The 24,275-nt window shown below is 38.9% G+C and overlaps 1 protein-coding gene across 1 annotated transcript in view; it reads right to left on the minus strand.

Moving 5' to 3' along the window:
* The window catches only part of cdh23 (cadherin-related 23), a 253,324-nt gene that overhangs the window by 76,539 nt on the left and 152,510 nt on the right, over positions 1-24,275 (minus strand). Inside the window, exons 13-17 of the mRNA XM_053501261.1 lie at positions 21,722-21,880; positions 5,136-5,200; positions 4,810-5,047; positions 1,595-1,700; positions 1,166-1,293 (exon numbers count right to left, since the gene is read on the minus strand). Of these exons, the coding sequence (XP_053357236.1) occupies positions 1,166-1,293; positions 1,595-1,700; positions 4,810-5,047; positions 5,136-5,200; positions 21,722-21,880 (696 nt within the window). The remainder of the gene's footprint in view (positions 1-1,165; positions 1,294-1,594; positions 1,701-4,809; positions 5,048-5,135; positions 5,201-21,721; positions 21,881-24,275) is intronic.

The following is a 24,275-nucleotide window of genomic DNA, read 5'->3' on the forward strand; positions in this document are numbered from 1 at the left end:
AAAAAACATCTCAATGATTGCCAAGACTTTTGGGAAAATACCTTGTGGGCCGACGAGACAAAAGTTGAACTTTTTGGAAGGTGCGTGTCCCGTTACATCTGGCGTAAAAGTAACACAGCATTTCAGAAAAAGAACATCATACCAACAGTAAAATATGGTGGTGGTAGTGTGATGGTCTGGGGTTGTTTTGCTGCTTCAGGACCTGGAAGGCTTGCTGTGATAGATGGAACCATGAATTCTACCATCTACCAAAAAATCCTGAAGGAGAATGTCCGGCCATCTGTTCGTCAACTCAAGCTGAAGCGATCTTGGGTGCTGCAGCAGGACAATGACCCAAAACACACCAGCAAATCCACCTCTGAATGGCTGAAGAAAAACAAAATGAAGACTTTGGAGTGGCCTAGTCAAAGTCCTGACCTGAATCCTATTGAGATGTTGTGGCATGACCTTAAAAAGGCGGTTCATGCTAGAAAACCCTCAAATAAAGCTGAATTACAACAATTCTGCAAAGATGAGTGGGCCAAAATTCCTCCAGAGCGCTGTAAAAGACTCGTTGCAAGTTATCGCAAACGCTTGATTGCAGTTATTGCTGCTAAGGGTGGCCCAACCAGTTATTAGGTTCAGGGGGCAATTACTTTTTCACACAGGGCCATGTAGGTTTGGATTTTTTTCTACCTAAATAATAAAAACCATCATTTAAAAACTGCATTTTGTGTTTACTTGTGTTATCTTTGACTAATAGTTAAATGTGTTTGATGATCAGAAACATTTTGTGTGACAAACATGCAAAAGAATAAGAAATCAGGAAGGGGGCAAATAGTTTTTCACACCTCTCTAAGTAGGTTTATTGGTTTATGGTCTCCTGTGCCGACCGTCTCTTTCTCGCCATGGAGAAAGCAGCCTGCAAAGATCCTGCGACAGCGCCCCAGAGCATCCTCGACTCTCTCCTCTCTCCCTCGCCTCCCTACTGCATTCTATTACAGTTTGTTTACTTGTACAGTATTTGTGAAACCTTTTGATAGAATTACCTCTTCATAGACACTTTCACTTGAAACTCATTTGTAATAAAAGCATCTATTTAACAGATGTATAAATACAGACGTAAGCTTCCACTTTGCTGCTGAGTGACATATACAGTGCTGTAAGCAAGAGTGTAAATACTCACAAACAGCTCCACAGTAATGGAGACGGTGCTGTTTAGGGCTGGAGATCCTCCATCCATGGCCATGAGAGTCAGAGAAATGATTCCGCCAGGAACCTGTTCGTAGTCTAGAGGTCTGTTCACTGTGATGACTGGAAACAGGCAAGAATTAATTAAAGATTCCTAATGCAAAGTCATAAAGCCCCAGAGAATCAATACAAAAACGCTTCCTCTAAATCTAGGTTAATCCGTAAAAGGCCCCGGTTCAATCCGCGTTCTCCCTGAGGGACTGCTGTTGTGTGACTTTGCTGAGCTGAGCGTGCAGTCTGCCATAACCATATAGGTCACTGAGCAACGGAATGCCCAACGTAAGCTAATCACTGCCATTTGACATGAGAATTTAATTGAATTTAATGACTCCGACTTAGAGACGGTAGCCCGCGGCCGACGTACCTGCGTAGCCCTCCACCATGGTGATGCTGAAGAAACTGCGGAACTGAGAGGCGTAGACGATGGAGTAGGTCAAGGCGTTGTTCGGGGGAGAGTCCTCGTCGGTCGCCTGGGTGAGCCAAGAACACACTTTCTTTTTCATTTATTTGTTTTGTCTGGTCGTTTCATGACACAAAATGTTAAATCAGTGAGGAATAAACCACTTGGTGGTGAGCTGTTACAGGAAATAATCAACAACTGAGTGGTGTTATAGAACCTGAGGTTAGGTAGAGTTACCGTAACTATCAGGGAAACCACAGCACTTTTCGTTTTAAATGATAAAAGGACCTGATGGAGGTATTATATTTTAAATTTTTAATTAAATTACAGAATGCATAATGCATACTTAAATTGTGAATCAACTTTTGCATGTTAAAAGTGACAAAACTCAATGTAAAGCTGCATAAAACCACAGCATTCTTGATTATTTTCCTCTTGTAGCACATCATGTCTCTTTTTTCATTCATTCTGTATCTGTGTCCATGACATTACCCAGGAGCAAACTCATCCACACAGCCCCTACTGAAAGCATAAGAACAAGCACATAACATTAAACCCGGGTATCAGATAAACAGCAAATCAACACGTCTGAGCGTAAGCAAGTGCTTTGTGACAGGCCTATTTACAGCCATCTGTCTATCATTACTCAGTGTGACACTCGGATGAGAAGCATTATTAGCAGGAGTCGAGAGACGATCAAACCCTGACGTGACGTATTAAGCAATAACAGACAGGCATGTATGCTGAGACAGGAGTTTAATGAGTGCTAAAGATTGGAGTGATCGGAGAAGACAGCACGAGTCTGACGTCACCCGGATTATAAAGAATAGCTGCATGCTGAGGAAGAAGAGCAGGATGAAGAAGCTAGATTGCTCCAAATCATCTCATCACACAACACACATATACAGAGTTATATATACCACTTATTCTGTATACAGAGTCGCAGGGGGCCTGGAGCCTATCCATTGGTGCAGGAGGCAGGGTACACCTTGGATGGGGTGCCAATTCATCGCAGGGCACACACGCATACACACACACACCCTTACATGCTCATTCACACACTACGGGCGATTTGGGAATACCAATTAGCCTAATCTAACCAAGCACAGGGAGAACATGCAAACTCCATGCACACAGACCCAAGGCGAGAATCAAACCCTCGACCCTGGAGTGCTAATCACTACACCACCGTGCCGCCCCCAAACTATATATACAGTAATATTTAATATAGCAGCTCAAGATTTAAGGTATGTCCAAGGCCAATATATGGAAACTATCTCATTAATCCAAGCTAGCTATATCTAAAATACCGTATAGACACTAAAACAAATATGTCTGGTCACTTTTGATGGGTGTCTGGGAATTTATTTATTTATTTTGTCCAATCTGCGCATTTTGTTCTTGAACAATAAATATTACTACAAAATGTTTCTGGGTGGAACGGTGGCTCAGTGGTTCACATTGTCACCTCCAGGGATTCAACCTTGTGTACTGTATGTGTGTACTGTGTGTGTGTGTGTGTGTGTGTGTGTGTGTGTGTGTGTTGAGTCTGCATGTTCTCTCTGTGCTTAATAGTAACCTCTGGGTATTTTAGTCTAAACTGTTGGAGTTTAGTTCACTCCAACAGTCCAAAGACATGCATTGAAGGCTGAGTGGCGTTTCCAAATTGCTCATAGTGTGTAATTGGGGTGTGTGAGAGTGCGTGTGTCCTTTTGTGCCCTGCAAGAGGTTGGCACCACATTCAGGGTGTACACATCGCTTTGCGCCCTGAGCTCCTTTGGATAGGCTCCAGTCCCCTTTACACGATAAGCGGTGTTGATAGACGCACAAAATGCTTATTATTTAAAGGGAAAAAAATTTAAAAGAAGCATTCTTTGTAATTAGCACACAAACTAAGGGAAGTAGAAAAAAACAGTGGAAAAATAAAAGAAAGAAAGAAAGAAAGAAAAAGAAACAAAAACTCTCTGTAGAAGACTAAAAGCCGATATTTTGTGGAGGATGTTTTGCAAAATTGATGATGCTGCATCCTCAGTGTTCTTATAACAATTGTTATTAATCATATTTTTAGTGACATACTTATATTAAACACACACACACTCACATGCATGTATCGTAATACACACAGCCAGTTATTATAACCTGCCAATTCAAGCATTTCAGCAGGGGACTAAGGAAGCATTGAGCATACAGTACACACACACACACACACACACACACACACACACACACAACCCTAGTTGACAAAAACATTTAAATTTAAGGTGTCGAGCCACATTAACCAAACCTTACACTGATTAATCAGAAATAAGTTAAAGTGTTTAGACAAACAAACGAACAAATAAATAAATATTAACAAGAAAGTCCTGAGTTTGCGGTAATGTACTGGGGTAATTCACTCCCCGATGTACAGTATAATCAGTTCTATGCCATAGTCTCACTGTTCCCAGTTTCTACAGCTGTTTTACATATTTTCTGGCTCTGACATCAGTCTTCCTGTTTATTCACACACAGATTATTCTCTTGTTAATGTGTCAGTCTGTTATCTGACCCCTCGTGGACTTGGGTCATGATTACTGGAAACAGCAGAACATTACCAGTCAAATGTTTGGACACATCTTCAAATTTAATATTTTTTGTTAAGACATTTATTTTTGAGATTCTAGATGATTTTTTTTTGTATTATTATAATTTTCTCCATATAATTATTCTGGATATATATTTTCAAACCTATGAAATAATACATATGGCATTAGTGACAACAACAGGACACCACAGGGTTCTGGAGCAGTTCTTGCAAGAACGCTATTATCAAGTGTATTTCCAAAAACCATCAAGTATCAAAACTGGCTCTCTTAAAGACCTTTCCAGGAAAGCAGGACCAAAACTTACCACTGCTGCCAAGGGGAAAATCATTTAGAGTCACCAGCCTAAAAAATCACCAATTAACAACCAGAACCTCAGCTTAGAGCCGTCATGAAGCCTATACAGATCATAAGTAGGAGAAACATCTTAATATCAACTGTTCAAGGGAGATTATTGTATATTATATTTGAATGTAAATCAGAAAGGATCACTGAATAAGAGGGTGTGTTTAAACTTTTGACTGGTACTGTATAAGTCATAAAAATGTCATAACGTGGTTGGATTCATCAATGAACTGACATCATTTCGCAACTCACCCGTGCCCTGGCCACTTGCTGCGCGACTTGCTGGTTTTCCATCAATGAACCGGAATAAGTGTCCTTTTGAAAGGCAGGAGCGTTGTCATTCACGTCCATCACGTTGACTCGTAGACGTCCTGTGGTCTCCTCCCCGCCTCCGTCACGAGCCAGGATCGTCAGAGTGAACCGACGCGTCAACTCATAATCCAGACGAGCCCTCAGTGTCACCCAGCCCGTGTCAGGGTCCAGGGAGAATCTGTCGCACAGGTCGTACCAATTAGCGAAGATTCCTATAGGAAAATTACTGTGCATAACATAAATATATGAAAGATAGATTTCCTCACTGGTCAGGCTCGTCACTGAAGTAGTAGCGCACAACACCGAAGGTGCCAAAATCATTATCGGTGGCCTTGAGAAAGAGAGAGGGGGGGGGGGTTGTAGTTAGTTAGCAGTGGGATAAAGCCTAAATGCAGTCTGTCACTACTGGTCCCTTCCAATGTGTGTCATTTTTCACCCGTGTATTTTATTACTGAATCTGTCTATTTTATTTTCCAGCCTGTACAACACTTGGGCCATAAGCCAGACAGTGCATGCCGTCCAACACTCTCGAATGACTTACTCTTTCCTGATACAATCGATTTCTCTCTCTCTCTCTCTCTCTCTCTCTGTTTCTCTGCTGACCGACTGCAGCCACCGTAGAGTAAAATTTTCTTCCAATCCTAAAATCGCAGGTGCAACGATGTGTAACATATGCGAGTCGATGAATGTGTGTTAACTTTTTAACACATCATACGTCACAGAGTGGCTGTAAGTCTATCACTCCGTACTGTTTCTGCTTTGTCTTTAGTGTTTGTGTTCACATTGTGAATGATGTAACAACTTCAAGCAAACTCAAAGCGATCCTCTGGGAGAAAACAGAAAAAAAAAAAAGAAAAAAGGAAATTACCCCAGCCCTGATTCAGTGCCGTGTTTGGGGTCTCAGCAGGCGATACTGCAAACACAGCACATTCATTTCTGACTCCAAAGACATCGACCGAGAACAAATAGGAAAAATAAAATGTCTTAGGCACAAGCACGGTAATAATATTCCTGCATTAACTAGCAAAGTGCATGTGCACCTGCATGGGGAAAAACACTGAAGTTTCTGTCCTGGTCTAGCCACACACACACACACACACACACACACACACACACACACGCACACACACTCATATTCTACGAGACAGTGACTGTGAGTTTGTTTGTATTCAGGTGTGTTTCTGCGTGTGTGTGTGCGTGCGTGTGTGTGTTGGTGTGAATAGCTATTTCAGACCTGCAGAGCGTGGAGAAGGAAATTGCTTCAGATAAATGCTTTGATTTTTCAAGTGTATTTATGCAAATAAGCGAATAAACGACTGAGACAACAGACAACCATCACAAAGCCTGTTTCTCCCACCTCATCTGTGCGTGATAATAATACGCCGCAACAAAAGTTCTCACAGTCTATTCACGCACAAACACACATACACACACACACACACACACACACACACACAGAGAGAGAGAGAGGGAGAGAGAGAGAGAGCAACATCTGTGTGAATACATGACCAGCTTTCAAAAAATAATTCAAATAAGTAAAGCACACGTGAGAAGTGCACATGGGAACGTACAGAACAATCTAAGATGATTGATGTACAGTGCTGTGAAAAAGTATTTGCCCCTTTCTGATTTTATTTTCCACACTTTATTGATTGAACTAATTTTAATAAACTAATTTATAAAGGGTTAGGGTCAGTAAACGACGATGAGAGCCATTATCCAGGAGCTCATCAAAAAACCCAAAACAACATCTAAAGAAATGCATCAGTTAAGGTTAGTGTTCAAAAGTTAATAATAAGAAAGATTACATTTTCATGTAATATTAAAATTTCTGCAAAAAAACAAAACCTTTTTTTTTACAACACTGTAAAACAAACAAACAAAGAAATCAATTAAAAGTAATAAACACAAGCAGGTACACACATTAACTTTAACAATAAACTCTCTCGCTCTCTCTCTCTCTCACACACACACACACGAGCGCGAACAAACACACACTCACACAGAGCAGGGAATTGGTGTGTAATGAAGTTACAGTTGAACGGCTTGGCCTTTGACTCACGGGGTTACAGCACTGCCGTGCCATCTCTAACACCCTGATTTATCAGAGCTCTGACCGTCTCATTGATGATCACGCGCATGCAGGTGTCACTGAGTGTGTATGTGTACAGTATGTGTGTGTGTATGTGTGTAGATAATAAGCACAGACAGCCAGCTAGCTTACCGTAGATAAAAATCCCCTGATGAAAAGAACATTTATTTACCAAACTAGACGTTCATTATAAAACTTTGATTCAAACACTTTCATCCAAAGTCACATCTACTGTAACTCAGACTGAATCTGAGATCAGATCACTCAGATCGGATCCGGGCGCTTCAGGGTCAGTGTATAATTGATTAAAAAAACATGCTACCTATAATTTTTTTGCTGTAGTATAAAGAGGACTTTTTTGTATTGGAAACTTGGGATCTACTAACACACGTTTATCTTTTTATTCATATCTATCTGTTTTCTTTTCTCTTACACACCCACATTTTTTCTTTTTCTCCTAAATCCTTCTTCTTTTTTAAAAAAATCCTTCTTGTTTCATTTAACAATGTCTTTCACTCCTTAAAAATTTCACCCCCCCATTAAAATTAGAGAATTTCCAGAAATCTGTGTAATAAAGTTACAGTTGAACAGCTTGGCCTTTGACTCATGGGGGTTGCTGCATTGCCGTGCCATCTCTAACACCCTGATTTATCAGTGCTCTGACCATCTCATCAAGTGTGCGCGTCTGTGTTCAGTACTTCAGATCGATGATTCAAGCCACAGGGCAGAAGATTTCACTCCTTCTTGCTCTTCTCTATTCTCTTCCTTCTTTGCCCTCCTATTCTCTATCTATCTCTCTATCTCTCTCTCTCAAGAAACTTTCTCTACCTTACTCCCCTTGCTACCTGTTTTTGCCCTAAAGCTACTCCTCTCTGCTTCCCTTTTCTCTCCATCTCCCTCCCTCTTGCTGTCTCAGACAGACGGCGACGATAGCGCCGCGGGGGGGTTAGCGTGTTGATCGGCGCCACGCTGACAGTGGAGCTAATGCAAAGAGGAAGGGGCGTGAAGTAAAGAAGAGAAAGAGAACATATACCTCTAAAAGAAGACAGCGTACATCTCTCTGTCCCACTCTTCTTTCCTTCTCAATACACCTTGATTTTCCAAAAAAAAAAAAAAAAAAAAAAAAGAGAGAATCAACCTGACAGGCTGTCCCGCTTCGTTTCTAGAGGACAGCTGTGAACCGAGTGGAGTGTGATAACGTCTGCGGAAGGGGGGAGAGAGAGAGACAGCCCTGTGTCTGATGGTCAGTCTGATGCGCTCAGCCCCATCGAGCGTGAGTGACAGATGCTAAATTATGTTTGCGCTCGAACAAAAAAAATCAGGGAGTGTCAAACAGGCGAGAGTGAAGCCAAAAACAAAGTGCGTCCGTAGGCAACGATGCGATCGAAGTGCCTGAGCTAAAAAAAGTAGGAGAGTGAACAATAAGTGACATTTTAACTGTCATTCTGTAATCGCAACACTTAGAGGGACATCTCTGCCTGAAAATCAGGCGCCACCTTCCAGGTAGGTACTGAGGTCTTGACAGCAAGCACTTTGAGAACTATTAGGTAGTGTCCTAGATGGAGAATTTTAACTCCCAGGTTTTAAACTTTATTTGTTTTGACAAACAATCAGGAATTACGGCGTGAAATGACTGCTAGTCATGACTGCTGATGGGCCAAACCAAAGCCAAGTGAGGCAGTGGCTTGATTAGGGTGAGCCCCAGAAAGAGAATTCATAAGGCTCAAACCTATTAACTGACCAACTGCGTGACTTGACATCAGTCACTACAGCGGACGGCAGAAGCAACGTTAACCAACATTAAGCTGCTATGTATTTCTATTTATACAGTAAATACACTCGGGATGTATTTCTCCATTCAACCAAACAGTATGAGAAATATTACCTGATGACCTACAGAAGTACCTGATGTTTTGTAACACATATGAAAGAGTAAACTAGCAACTGATAGCTTCTGTTCTGCTGATTATTTTCATGTGCAGTATTTAAAGGAGAAAATCTTTTTTGAAAATGATTATTAATTTGCAGGAGTTTGATTCGTTATCATAACGTGACTACCTCAAGCAGTGTACAAAAATGTAATTTAATGGTGTTTACTAGCATTAGCATTAGCTCGGTCAGGGCTTCCGTTGCAACCGAGACGATGCTAAGGAATACGCTGTGCTTTACGCGTCATACTGTAAAAAGATGCAGGTAACGGTAACTAATACTGACACTTTTAGTTTTCTAATAAATAACTAGCTATTTGTTTCCCGGTCGAATCCAAAACAGTAAAAAATAGAAAGCTAGTGCGAGATATAGGGTTCAGAATCCCTTCTTCCACACACCGAGTAGTGCCCTTGATCAGGAATTAGAAAGAGATTTAAGATTCAGCCTTGATTTCAAAGGTAATCAGGTGTGTATCACTAGACAGAGTGTTGTTTAAGATGACTGTCTTTTCTTCCCAAAAGTGCTTCCGTGACTGGTTTTAAATGTCAGATTTGGCACCAGTACAGCATCTGATAAGTGACATCCTTTTTGCCGAGAAAAAAAAAAAAACTCACATGGCCACATGTTTGAGCTTTTGGAGTTTCAAGGACAGTTACAGTGCTGCCATAGCATTACGGAGATAATATTTTAATCAGTGATAAGTTTTACAAAGCAATATTAGGGGATAAGGATTAGCTGGTTATGTTTACACACCCTTACTATGATCTACATTTAAGCATTTGGCAGATGCCCTTATCCAGAGCGACTTACTGTACATTTTTTATCTCATCATACATCTGAGCAGTTGAGGGTTAAGGGCCTTGCTCAAGGGCCCAACAGTGGCAACTTGGTGGTTTCGGGGTTTGAACCTGGGATCTTCTGAACCGTAGTCCAATGCCTTAACCACTGAGATTTATGTAAAACATGAGCAAGATAGCGATGTGATGGAACACGTGTACAAATAACACCCTGGTCTTTGTTGTCCGTCAGCCAGTTTGCCGTCTGAATAAAAAACTGTCTGTTCACTATTAGCAACAGTCTATTTGTTTTTCACCTGAAATTTTCCATTTAATGGATTCACAAAATAGTTTTTACTGTGTGTGTGTGTGTGTGTGTGTGTGTGTGTGTGTGTTTGTTTTCTACACAGTTTATGTTTGCATGCTTTGAACCACACCTAGATGTTACAGTCATGGAAAGCAATGATTATAAAGCTTTAGTCTATCTCCTAGATCTTCCAGAAAGGTGTATGTGTGTGTGTGTGTGTGTGTGTGTGTGTGTGTGTGTGTGTGTGCGTGTTGAAGAGAGTGCAGATGTGAACTGACGTGCTGCGCAAATTGCTTTCTGCTGCTTCTCCAACCAGAGGGAAGAGTGTGAGGAAACCAATTACCTTCTGTCAGAGCAACCATCAAATACACACAACCATAAGCACATATACACGCTAAGCACAAGTGAGAGAGGGACCGACCAGTCTCTCTCAGCAGTCCTTAGCTGAATATATAAAATAAGAAACAAAAAAAAATTTCAATCAATATTTTTATCTATTTGCAAGTAGACAGTAGCCAAGTCTTCCTAGTGAGCCAGCTAACATGAACTCTAGTAGACAGATTACTAAGTTAACTAACATTTAGGTTGTTATCATTTTTTATTATTAAAATCATTATTCATGTTTGCTGTCACTATGAAATGTTAGGTGTCTTTGGGCTAACAATGCTATTAGGATACTCTGTGATTATCAAAACTATAGGGAAATATTACATGTTACATGTTTTATGTCAAACATCTCTGTGGCAGATTTGCCCAAAGAATTTTATGTTTTTTTCATGGTTTTTGCTCTAACTTACTGTCCACTATGAAATCGTAGGAGTGGTAATGCATGTGGTCAGAATAGCACCAGTTACACAGCTCCCAATGTACACAGGACGATGTCTTTTGGCACACTGACTTATGAAGATCTGTGCTCCCAGTGACTGTATGTGTAGCCTTGTACTTCCATTTGTTAGTGTTTCAAAACTAGCTTCAAAACTTTTTGATTCCCCTTATATTCAGGTAAATCAGATTAAATCTAGTACCCCTTGATAGGGGGTCACGCCTATGTTCTCATGATCCTACTTAAATAGCATGTAATGCTAGCATGGCAAAGGCTTATATGGTCTCAGGTTCCCACGTTACCAAGGTCCAATGTTCCTAGCAGTGTTGCCAAATGTACAATAATTATCATATTTATGTGATAAGTTGGGTCTCTGCATGATCACGATATGCGATAAATAATTGTAAAAAAAATCCTAAATTTACAACAAATTCATGCTATAGTTTTTTTGGCTACTTTTTTCTCACAAGTTTAACAGCGTAGGTCTGATTTCGAACCAGTCTGGTTATTAATTTTGTCATCACACGTCACAGAAAACAGACCCTGGATCGGTTGCGCTGTACAGTAAATGAGCCATTTACAGTACACTTACTGAGATGTCTTGAGACAGCCGCTTTCATCTCTCTTTCATCTCCTAGCTAGCGACTGGTGCACAATGTAGCCTATGTAGGCATAATAATCGATGCTCAAAAACTATTTTATCGTTTGAATAGTTAGAGTCAGTTTCAGCTTGTTTTGCAAACTCAGTCCAATATTTTTTTCTATATACAATAATCTGCCCCGGAATATGATAATTCTCAGGTCTCTGTACGATTATTTGGTTTTGATTACCCATTAAGACTGCTTCCCAGGGTCCTATGTTTCCCTTGTGTACATATTACAGTACATAATGGAAACCAGAAAAAAGATATTCCCCACCTCTCTATTTGTTGGATGAAATAATTTTTTTACAAAAAAACTCACAAAATAATAATCATTAGTTTAAACATTTATATTTTTTCGTTTAAAAAAATATTGTTCTATAAAATAACTCAGATTATCTACACGAAATGTTTTATCTTGAAATGAGCCATATGGATCACAACAATACCCTAGGACCAAAGGACCAAAGGACCATAAGACCCAGGGACGACAGGGTTCCATGTGTTAGAGCTCATAGTCCCAGTTTGGCATGATGTGGCCTGATATGTAAAGTTACTAAAAAGATGACTATTATCCAAAAAAAAAAAAAAAAAAAACATGTCCCAAAGTGTTCTGTTCCTTAACAACTCTCTAATAATTACATTTTAAATACTTTATAATAATTAATTAAAAACAAGATGCATATCACTGACATTGGAGACTCCTTTCATAAATGTTATTTAATAACTCCTTTTTTAAATCTATATTGGAATAAGTGGATAAATACAGTAAAAACCTGTGTTCATCTGTCAAAGTTGTTCTTATAGAAAAAATAATGATATCTGAGCATAAATATGGATAAGGACATGAGCACCACCAAAGTCGAACTGCCCGAACACAAGAAAGTTTTTCCTTCCAAACATCCTTGCATGATCTTATAGAAGACTGTGATAATGTTACAAGGCAGATAAGTTCAAAAGAAAGTTCATACAGTATGCTATTTGCGTCTCAATCCTTCTGCGGCTCTGTTGGGAGATATGCTATTGTGGGAAATTACTCAGTATGGATCCAAATGAGCAAACGAGCATCTGCAACGAGCACTGTGTGCTGCTAATGTAATAAAGAAACAATTTGGTTTAAAATTGCTAAATGTATCTATTTGCAGACATAGCTAATCCCTAGCACAAACAACACAATGTCCACAAAACATAAAACTAAACAATGAAAAAAAGGATAGATACACACACACACACACACACACGCACACACACACACACAGACACACACACCAACAACAAAGGCATGAGTCTCTCGCTTTCATTTTTCTTTTTCTTAATCTCGCTTTTAGCCTCTCTGAAGTTCTATTCTCAATTCTCAAGTCTTGCTGAAAAGGCAGAATTCTGCAGATGGCAAGGCAGCAAATCTTAAGAGGGTGCGAAGCAATTCCCTAAAGCGCTCTGGAACAAAGTTCTGAAGTACACTTTCAATAAGTTTGTCAATTCGTCCTTGCAAATCAATAAAAAAAAATGTTTTCTGACAAATCATCCTTATCCTAATGGGTGTGGTCTCTTCCTTGAGGACTTCACCCTGACCACATGGTACGAGGGCTCACTGAACAGTTTGATGACTATGAAAATGATGTTTTATAGTTTGTGTTATTTAAGGTTTTTTTTTTCAACACTATTTTGTTTTTTAACATATAGATTTTTGAACTCATTGTTTGTAAGGGGACTGAGAGTAACTTCTTTAAATGTATGTACTGAACACATAGCAGAAATGACAATGAAATTGACTTTGATATTAATCTGTGGCTTTTATCATCAAATGATTTTAAACGTTTTTGGGCAAAACATAACTTTGAGGTTTGATGTTACATTACATCTTGATTTCTAAATTGGGATCAGGGGTGGCTCAAGTAGTTAAGGCATTGGACTATTTTTTGGAAATCCCAGAATTCCCACAATCACCAAGTTTTTCCTGTTATGGATAAAGGTGTCTGCCAAACGCCTAAATGTAAATTGGATTTATAATTAGTCTCCAAATCTTAGCTTCAGTTTTATGTTAAGAAAAACCAAGGTTGTATATAAATTTGAGTTTGTTTATTTTTATTTTAGTTTGGGGTAAAATTTTGAAACATAATGTGTATTAAGGCTGAGCATCGAAGCTGAGGATAGGGTCTCAGAGGTTTGGGGAGATACTGGTAGATTTGTGTTTAAGGGTAAATATTGGGCTGGGGAAGAATTTTGTAGCTGTATACAGTAGACCTTGGATTAGATTTGATAATAAAGATGGATTATACAGATGGAAATTCTGGGGAGAATCTTTGGGGTTTGGGGAAATCTAAACATTGTTTAAGGACAAAAGAAGGGGAAAAAGGCGAGGTTAAATTTCTAATTGGGGTTGAATTTGAGAATCCAATCGGTAAATGATTTGTAGGATTAAAACCAAATAATTACACTTTAGCTGGTCAGTGTAAATAAATAGACAAAGAATTGGTCTTAAAAAAAAAAAAAGGAATATTATACATGTGATCAAAACATCATTGTACAGCGAGGACATGTCTTACCCCAGGCTGTTTACTGACTACACCTGTTACTGCATTTAGGAATAAAAATAAATAAATAAATAAATAAAAAACCTTAAACATACAGCAAACATAAAGAGGCAAGAACTGACCTACAACCACAGACCTAATCACAAGCACACACAAACACCAGAATTTACATGCACACTCCACACTAGTGGGTGAGGGTTCAGCATCTCTACCGACTGTGAGCGAGTGATAAGAAAATGAGTCAAACAAAGTGATTGGGGGTGAACGAGAAATGCCAAAATAATGTTTAGGATAAGAAGAGAATGAGTAAACAGAGATAGATTTAACTTGGACACATATTCTGTTCTGCCACTGACAGCAAAATTCAGAAGAAGAAGAAGAAAATGAGTGAGAGAGAGAGAGAGAGAGAGAGATAGTGAGTAGTGTGGAGAGATTTCGGCATGACAAAGAGCAGAAGAGGAAGAGACGAGAGGAATATTTAGCAGTCTGGATATCAGAGTGCATAGTCATCATAATGATACACAGCGCATCGTGATTTCTAACTTAACAGCAGCAGTTTGCTGAGTTTGATGGCAGAAGAAAGTGAGAAATCGTTACTGTCGGAGTCAAAAAGCAAAAAGGACTAAATTATGTAGATTGTATTAAAACATGTTTAAAGCTTTTTTTTTTTTTAAGCAGGTTAAAGCACAGGTCATCCTTTCATTAGAATTGTGATTTTGATAAGTAAAAGTTCAGTCATGTGACGTGTGTAAATGAGAACTATTGGCAGACACGCTTCCTCGTTTACTGTACATCAACAAATTAGTAACATTTTGTTTTCTTTTTATTTTAAGTTTTAATTCAGGACCAAAAAACAGGATTGTGCAGATTTGTGTGCACCATGCTGTATACCACTTAGTGATTGATTAATGCACACACAGGAATTGCTGTGAGAATGCCACACACACACACACACACACACACACACACACACACACACTACAGCAAACATGACTGACACCTTACAAACAAAGATTCTACCAGATACACACACAGGGACAGAAACCCATTAGCAATATAATGGATGGAAGGAAAAGGGAAAGTGAAAAAGTGAATAAAGGTGATAAGAGATGGATGAATGCAAACAAACTCTAGTCTGGATAGAGTGTGAAGGAGAACAGAGCAAAATAGGAGATATGGGGAGGTCTGAGGCTCTGCAGCCTCGAGACAGCCACACACACACACACACACACTGTAAATCACTATAAATATTTATAACAATCAGCAACGCTATCAGCGATGAACAAAAAAAAAAAAAAAACAGTGTGAAAAGCTTTCATTTTTCAAAAAAAATAGAAAAAAAAATGCTTAAAAAGCATTTAAAAAAAAGTAAAAAAAAAAAAAAAAGACAATGATGCAAAAAGGGTCAATTAAATGTTTAAAAAATTGTGTAGTGCCACAGCAGACCATTTTCTCCCACCACCTCCTCTCCATTAGGCTCGGGACAATGTCACGTTCCATATATATTTTCTGTGTCTAAATAAGTAAAGCTATTCCACTTCCCGTGCTTGCGCGGCTCCATTTACATATTAGCACAGATTAGCATAAAAAGGGAGTATGTGACATGCAACCTTATGAGCGCGAGCATATGGGCTCCGTCATCTCCGCTACATGTTAATGTTAGCCATAATAAACCTCCAGCAACGTGTAAATATTTAAAACGCGCAACATTGTGTGGATGAATAAATCAAGACGAATCGCAAACAAAGCGTGGCTTAAGCAGGCACAATGGGGTTACGGCCACGTGTTCTGAGAAAGCGACCGAAGACATGTGCAAGAAACTCCGCAACACAAACAAATAGATTAGACTATATGAGCTTTAAAGTACATCACTTTATCATATAACATAAAGCTGTGTATTAATTCGATATACTTTTTATAAGATGTGATTTGAGACTTTATAGAAGTCTACACAATCAATCACAGAAGGACAAACTCTAAAACCTGGGAGGGTCCATAAGCTTGTCCCTCTTGGAGAATCCCAGAAAAGATTTTAAGAAAAAGCCCTAAAGAAAGCAACATCCTCTTAACTACCCAGATATAGTACTGTGCAAAAGTCTTGATCCATCTCATTTCTTCATATTTCGCTTCCAAAGAGCCAGACTTTCAGTAACAGTACAGTAGTCTTGAGGAATAGTTCTCCAGGCTTTTGTCTCTTTTTTTTGTCTAGTCTCTGTATGTGTTTTGGTTGTTATGCCACAAGAAAAAAAAAAAAAACAACAACTCTAAACCCAAAAAATAAAAAATAAATTCTAATTTAAGGCACAAACCAGTGAGAAACAGGTGCAGATGACGAGGCTGGTGATTAGTATACTGGTAATGCTGAATGCTGAGTGGTTGGAACAGACGAGAGGGGAAATGAGGCTGCTGCTGAGGTTGTAAAATACTGTAAACAATCCACTTTTAAATCGCATTTTTACGCACTTTGTAGCCTGTCACAGTAAAGCATGTGTTCCATTTTCTTTTATTTATTCTCCGTTATTTAATTTCAATTAATATTGAGAAATTGTGGGTGGCTCAATACAATGACAAAAATGTAGATACTATTTAAACCCTTACTTCATGCCATGGGGTGAATTAATGATATCAATTTGCTTTCAGTGTCAGTAAAGTGTTGAAAAGTGGTGGATTGGAAACAATATTGATTAGTATTCAGATCAGATCTCACTCATCATCATTGATTTAGACACATTTGAGAGTCTTTAGGGAGAAAGTGTACTGTATATGTTATTGAGTATCTCATTAACTTTAATGCTGTGCTTAATCAAGTAAAATACTGTAGAAAAAATGATAACAGGATTGATTACATTTATGTAGTAAAAAAAAAACAGTATACCAAATTAAAGTCATTTAATTAGGCTTGAAATAGTTTGAACCCCATAAACTCATGTGTGAAGACGGAATAATGTTTCTTATGCTTTAGGACAAATACAATGGAACCTTGGATGGTCTGTGAGCATTTTGCAAGATGAGCAAAATATTTAAAATAAATTTTAACTTGATAAACAAGCGAAGTCTAGATACACAAGTACCGCAGTACGTATACACTTTGTCGGCCGAGCATCAAGTGCTCACAACTGAGCCAATGGTTCCTCTCTCTCGCGCATTAAAAGTAAATAAATAATTAGTGGATAATATGTAACTAGAATAATTTTTTTTAATTGAACACTTTAATTAATATAGTGTAATGTAGTAAAGTCTGTTTAATCTGTTTCTTGTTCATTCATCAGGGAAACGGAATGGAAACAAAACTCTAAGTGTAAAGGACAATGTTTTAATCTATACCTGAGACAATACTGTAAATAAGAAAAAGTCGATCTAACCTCAAAATATACTTAATAATTAGTGAATAAAATGCCACAGGCATCATAATATTGTCACACACTACTTAGTACAGTTAACCCCCCTGTGTGAGATAACAGATGTTAATTTCGTCCCGTCTTCCACTCTGTATTGGGCGACTGCAGTAACCCGGAGGTGAGTCGTCTTCCATATAAAGCCATTAACAAGCCTTCAGCTTAAAGGTCATCTTATATGCTTTAACACCGTACTCAATGTCCACAACCCTGTAAAACAGCAGCGGTTTTATGTCAGCCGTAAAAGCACCGCTGTTTTATGATCTTCTCCGTGGGTCTCAGCTACCCGATCAGACTTGACTTGATTAACAGCAGAAAGAAAGACATTATTAATGACAGGATAAGATGCTAAACAAAATGCGTGGGCTAAATGAGAAACCGATTAGAACGGCAGATTATTAGGAAAAAACAGTAATCAAACATTGTTAGGCGCTAATGAGACTCGGTTGGATGAGCGAACGCTGTCGGATCTGAGATGTAACTATGATAAATAAAAAACACAACGTGTACTAGCCTGCCTGGTGGAAGATATTTGTCTGAACACAACACGAATATCCGCTAATTGTTATTATGCTGTGAGTTTTTGCAGTGTAATTAACGATTATGATTTTACTTAGTTTGGCTTGGAGGTTTTGCTTGAACTCATGGACGGCCAGACAAAGATGTTTTTAACAGGACATTATCTCTTGCTGGTAATCAGAAGTGGTGCCACTACACTAAGCTATGATAAGTTTGTGAGGTGGGGAAAGTGACGGGGCAACCAGAATAACAACTAGGGATGCGTCTCACCAGGGACCAGCCGATACGGTATTATCATGATACCTACAGTAGGTGCCGATTTGATTTGTATAAAAATGTTAGAAATATCCAATTATATATTAAATATATATATATATATATATATAATATTTATTCTTTTATAAGTCTACAGGTGGTGCACTCTAAAGTATTTAGACGTTGGCAGACATGATGTGGTAATAATGTAATAATGTAAATATATATTTCTACCACACAGGATGCTGTGCTGTCTGCTAATATGTAAATAGTTTAGAGTGCACCACCTGTAGGCTTATAGAGAAATGGCAACATTTTACTATCTCAAATAAAAACACATATATAAATTTTTTATATCTAATTTGCAGACAGTGTGGCAAAACATGAATACACACACCCTGGGTAAAAAAAAACTTGCTGTACAATTGGCATATTCTAGTTTTGCTCAGTTATACAAAGTTCCACTGTGTAGTCAAACATTGCAGCTCTGGATATTAGCACGGATCCTTAACCAAAACCATTGTCTCTCCACAGTGTTTGCTTATACAGTAATATGACCGAGCAGGCTGAATATAGGGACATATAGTGCATAAACATCTTGGAATGAATACGAGTGGGCCATTAGTGGAGGAAACATGACGATACCACAGATCTCATTTATTATTTACAAGCCTGGGTCTGCATCTGCCTGCTCCTCCATTGTGAATTATTAGATGCGACTTGAGTGGCCTGAAATTCTGCTGTAAATCAGGCCTCAATCCCAGTGCTGCATATACTTGGATGTTATAGAGAAGAATTATTATATTGGCCGATAGTGATCAAGACAGATTGATGGAAGCTACTATGGAACATGAAGGAAACAATAAGAATCAATCAGCTGGTTAAAAACCGGGCATTAAACCTTTTACAGGTGGTGCTTGGAATTAAGTGGGGAGTGATAAAGACAAGAAAGAAAGAGAGAGAGAGAGCAAAGAAAGAAAGACAGACTGTGAAGCAGTTTCACAGTGCTAATAGGGCGATATGAGCATGAACACAAGTATATACGCTGTAGCAGGTTCATACAAACACGTCAACACTACAAGTCATTACGGAGCCAACATAAGTCAATGCAGTCAAAATAAGTGAACTCGGAAACCCATGCTCCCGAACACACACACAAAGATCAAAGAGCTAGCACTGAGGCTTTGTTTTCACCAAATGTTCCATTCCATGTGCAAACCTTAAGTATAAACAGACCACGACTTACAACAGGGTTACATCCCGACAAACCCATCGCATGTAGGAAATATCACAAGTCAGAAATGCATTCCATACTGTATACATAACCTAACAAATGATATAGCACAGCCTAACCCGCCTAAACCAGGTTAACATACAGTTGGGTGGATGCATCTAACACAACAATTTTCTAATAAAGGACTGAATATCTCACGTCTCACTCACTCCTCGTCTATATCTGTATCCTGTATTTAGAGTTGCGGAGGGCCTGGAGTCTATTCCAGGAGACTTAGGGCACGAGGCGGGCTACACCCTGAACAGGGTGCCAATCCACTGCAGGGCACACACACACACTACAGGAAACTTGGAAACGCCAATTAGCCTAATGTTTGGACTGTAGGGGGAAACCCAAGCACAGGGAGAACATGCAAACTCCATGCACACAGAGACAGGAATCGAGTCTGGCTGGGAATAGAACCCGGACCCTGGGGGTGCAACGCAACAGTGCTAACAACGTAAATTAACAAAAAAAAACTAATTAGGTTTAAAGTAAGCTTGAAGTGACAATAAAAGTCGACTTGACTTGATGTATCTAATGTATTGAATATTTGACTGAAATTAAAAAACAGAACAGTTGTATGATGTAAAACTACAGTGTGTTGAGAACGCGCTCATGAGCACCAAACAGGAATATCGTACCACATTTCGGCTATGCTAAACGTAGAGAAAAGATTCTTGTCGCTTCTAGATTCTTTGTGTCTTATAGGACTTTTAATGACTTTGTGCTGATCTGTGTTTCGCCCTTTTAAAGCAAGGCCTCATGGTTTTAAATCCAATGTGGGTGAGTGAGGGGAACAAAGACGTCGGGTATGAGGGACGAACAGGCAAGCACCTGAGCGGACTCCCCCATTGGAAAATATCTTGATGTTGCACTGAAGGAAACCGAGTCTGAGAAAGTAAGTAGAAAGATCTTTTATTGCAGAGGTTGAGGTTGCTTAATGCATTTTCAAGTGACGGGCAGAAAGACGTGTCGACTGAGCAGCTTAGCTCTTCTCGTACACGGTGATGACGTGTGACACATGATCAGATGCTCAACACGTAACCTGAGATGCACCTTCTATAGTATCTTCTGTTTATAAGAACATTCTCTTTCTTCGCAAGACTAATAGTCTGCTAAAAATGAAGCAAGTATATAGTACATACAGTATGCTTAGTATTACAGAGATTAAGAACAGCTAGTCCGTGATTTAAGATCCTAATCAGAGTTAATTAGTCTCCATCAAACTCCTTAAGACGATCCGATGCTTTTTACTGATCTATTGATTCTTAAGGCACTTTATTGTACTGACTGCGGACACGTGTGTGAATTTAGGGCAGAATAAAAAAGTTAAAGTGTAATGAGCTCCTGCGCTGTACGTGTGGTCGTTTTACATTATTTATGGTAACCATTAATGAAAAAGTGACCTTACTGAGCATGAACTAATGATACAAATTCCAGCATTTTAATAAAATTTAGACAAAAGTAGCCTATAACCCTTATGCTCTGCTTTTCACTAAGTAATGGATCCCAGCCAATATTTCTATGTGTGTGTGTGTGTGTGTGTGTGTGTGGAACATAAATAAAAAATGGAGGAAGACTTTTTTTTTTTTTTTTTTTTTTACACATATATCTGGCCTTGTTACTCTCTAGTTACAGTTGTGTGCAAAAATTTGCATCCCCACCAAGGTTACTGACTGGAAAAAATGTATGACTGAGAGAATACAGATGCTGTAGGACAGAACAGAGTTTGCAGACACGTGTGTAAGACATATAGGATTTCCACCACCAAGTCATGCAGTGTGACAAAAGGAAGAGCATGAATCTTAAGCATCTTTGTGACAGACATCCATATTTGCAAGAGAAATAGCAATATGAATAAACCCTATGTGTGTGTGTGTCTATATGTATGTGTGTAAGTGTGTGCATGTGAGTGCAGTATTTTAAAGTATTTTAAATGCCACCAAGTGCCAATGATTCTGTTCTAGTGCTCTTCAACAACCTGACTTTTTTTCCGTCTCCTTTTATTGGTGGATGAGCGAGAGAAATTGGTCAATCGTGTCTTTTTTCGGTTTGTTTTTATGTGTGTGTGTGTGTTTTATTGGTCTCAGCGCTTTACGATTAAGAAGAGATTGAATGCTTGGTTTGCAATCATATAAAAGATCATGTTCAATAAAACCAGAAAATTGCAAAAGTACTATATCTCCACTTTAATGCAGGCTGATGTAAGAAATACTTTTTTTTCCTTACGCACATTGTGGAATATGAGTATATAGTTATATTTGTATGTATGTGTGTGTGTGTGTGTGTGTGAGTGTGTACTCACTTGTATCCTCAGTAGTGATGTTCCAGTTTCTGTGCTCTCCAGTAAGCTGATGTTGTACAGCGCTTGGCTGAATACAGGCCTGTTATCGTTCTCGTTGATCAGATCGATGAAGACCCGAGCGAAGCCCACGTGCTCTGCCACGGACTCGTTAGCATACAGCTGGATAGAAATCACAATTATGGAAATTTATACTTTACACTAAGTGTAGAAGGAAATTATAGACCATCATGAACTCGAGCGCTGGCAGTTTGTTCATTACGTTCAGTGTCCTGTTATGTATTCAGTCGACAAAAGGCTCTCTTAACAAATGCCACATAGACAGCGCATTAGAGCAGATTTTATACATTCAAACAACATTCAGAACGTATTAAATGTTCAAATGTTGTAAGTGCAGTTTTTTTTTTTTGCTTGACTCCAATCAGGAAAGACTTTAAGACTCAGACGCAAATAGTGATAACCGAGCCAAGGATTTCTACAAAATCTTCCCCTGCAAAAGGTTATAAAAGATCTGATTGTATACCGGGCTTGGCTAAGAGAAGACTTCAAACTAGTACTCTGCTAAAAGCAGCGGTATGTCACTTCAAATACAAAGAACCGAAGGAAGGTTTACGGCACGTCGCCCTCCAGTCACCCTGAAAATATGACACCAACTGAAATACTGCAACGCTCTGTATTTATTTGTTTGTTTACCTTCTGTCCTGTTTTAGTCGCTGTCCCATGCACACCTCTGAGATACAAATGTTTAAAAATCATTCAAGAATGTCTTAGATCATAAAATGAAAAGAATTCAAGAATTTGGTTTAGAATCCTTTATTATAATAATTGTAACAAAAACAGCATGACGATGGCAGGGTAACATCATAACACGGTGTTCACTGAAATTAAATCAGCTGAAAGTTACTAAATGATGTGGGGTGTGTGTTACTATCATGGTCAATGTCCAACTATAGTCACGTGACTATAATTGGACATTGACCATACCTTAATTTATATATTGGTACAGTCAGTGTACCCTAATTTACTATGTTCCCAATTTAATGCTACAGTTTAAGGCAACACTTTGTGCACTGTTTTTATTAGCACTTATTAGCACTAATTATAAAAGCAGTTACCCTAAATATTAAGTGTATAGGAAGAATTAATAGAATTAGTGTACTAAATATTTCATCGCTAAATACTTCTCTCTTTTTCTGACAAATGCAATGCTTGGCCAAAAAAAAAAGGCGCTATTTCAGAAGGGAGTACACTAAGCACACAAAACACTCAATCACTCACTCACACATTGTCTATTCGCTAAACTTGTATACAGGGTCGCGGGGGGCCTGGAGCCTATCCTTAAACCCAAGGCAGGTTACACGCTGGACAGGGTGCCAATCCATCGCATGGCACACACACATTCACACACACACACCTCAGGCGATTCCCAAACTCGAGGTGGGAATCCATAAATGATAAAAAACAAACACTAGTTTGTGTGACTTTAAAAAAAAAAAAAAAGCGTCAGTTTGCTAGTGTGGACTTTGGAGCAATTTAAAAAGGTCATGTGGTCTGATAAGTCCATACTGACCCGATTCCAGAGCGATGAGTGTAAGAAGGGAAGCACATGAAGCGATGCACCCATCATACATAGTGGCCACTGTAAAAGCCTCAGGATGCAGTGTTATGATCTGCTTCAGTCACTCAGGTCCAGGCTCTAGTGATGGCTCGTTCAGGAATAATTCGTTTTTTTCGAATGAGACTTCAACACGACTCAAAGGAACGAGTAGTCTCAGAGAGTGATTCGTTCATTTTATACTGGACAAAACCTGTGTAGGTTACGTACAGGAAACAGAAATGGGCGGTTCATCTAATGAGTCTTTTACAGACAGTCTATCACTACTAGACTCAGCGATGCTACGTGGCAATAAAATGAAGTCCGCTTTTGTTTGGCCAAGCAGTGTGTATACAGTATGTCAATCATGGATAATCAAAGACTTCTAAGCAGTAATAAACTGTTTATTTGTGACACTTATGTTGTTAGTCTCTTGGCTGTTCTCGCCGAGGGGTCGCCGCTGCGGACCATTTGATCCACAGGTTTTACGCCGGATATTCTTTTTAACGCGACCCTCCAGTTTTTATCCGGGTTTGGGACAGGCACTGCATCCAGTGGCTGGGGTTTGAGCTTTGGCTGGGAATCGAACCTGGCATGGCAGATAAGAGACCTACAACTGGGTCTCTCATCAGTGCACTGTATAACAAGTTGTTATATACTGAGTGTCCAAATAATTAGGTAAAAGATCAGCTTTAACAATGATACAATTCATTAAATTAAAAAATTAAGTGTTAAATTAAGTAACACTGAGTCTTTAACTGATGTACGATAACCTAAAGTCTGTGTATGTGTAAAGTAGGCATCAAGGCATCAAGTAGGCATGTGCAAACTCTGAGGATGCTCTTTATTAGTAAATCAAAATCCTGAATAGCTGTGAAATCCTGAATTGTTCTGAAATAGTGCAACGCATTTCAGACGGACTTCAGGTTTCCCAATGACATTTTATTGTTAATATTCAAGTCG

The sequence above is a fragment of the Clarias gariepinus genome, chromosome 8 (genome assembly GCF_024256425.1).
Source record: "Clarias gariepinus isolate MV-2021 ecotype Netherlands chromosome 8, CGAR_prim_01v2, whole genome shotgun sequence".
Classification (NCBI taxonomy): Eukaryota; Metazoa; Chordata; class Actinopteri; order Siluriformes; family Clariidae; genus Clarias; species Clarias gariepinus.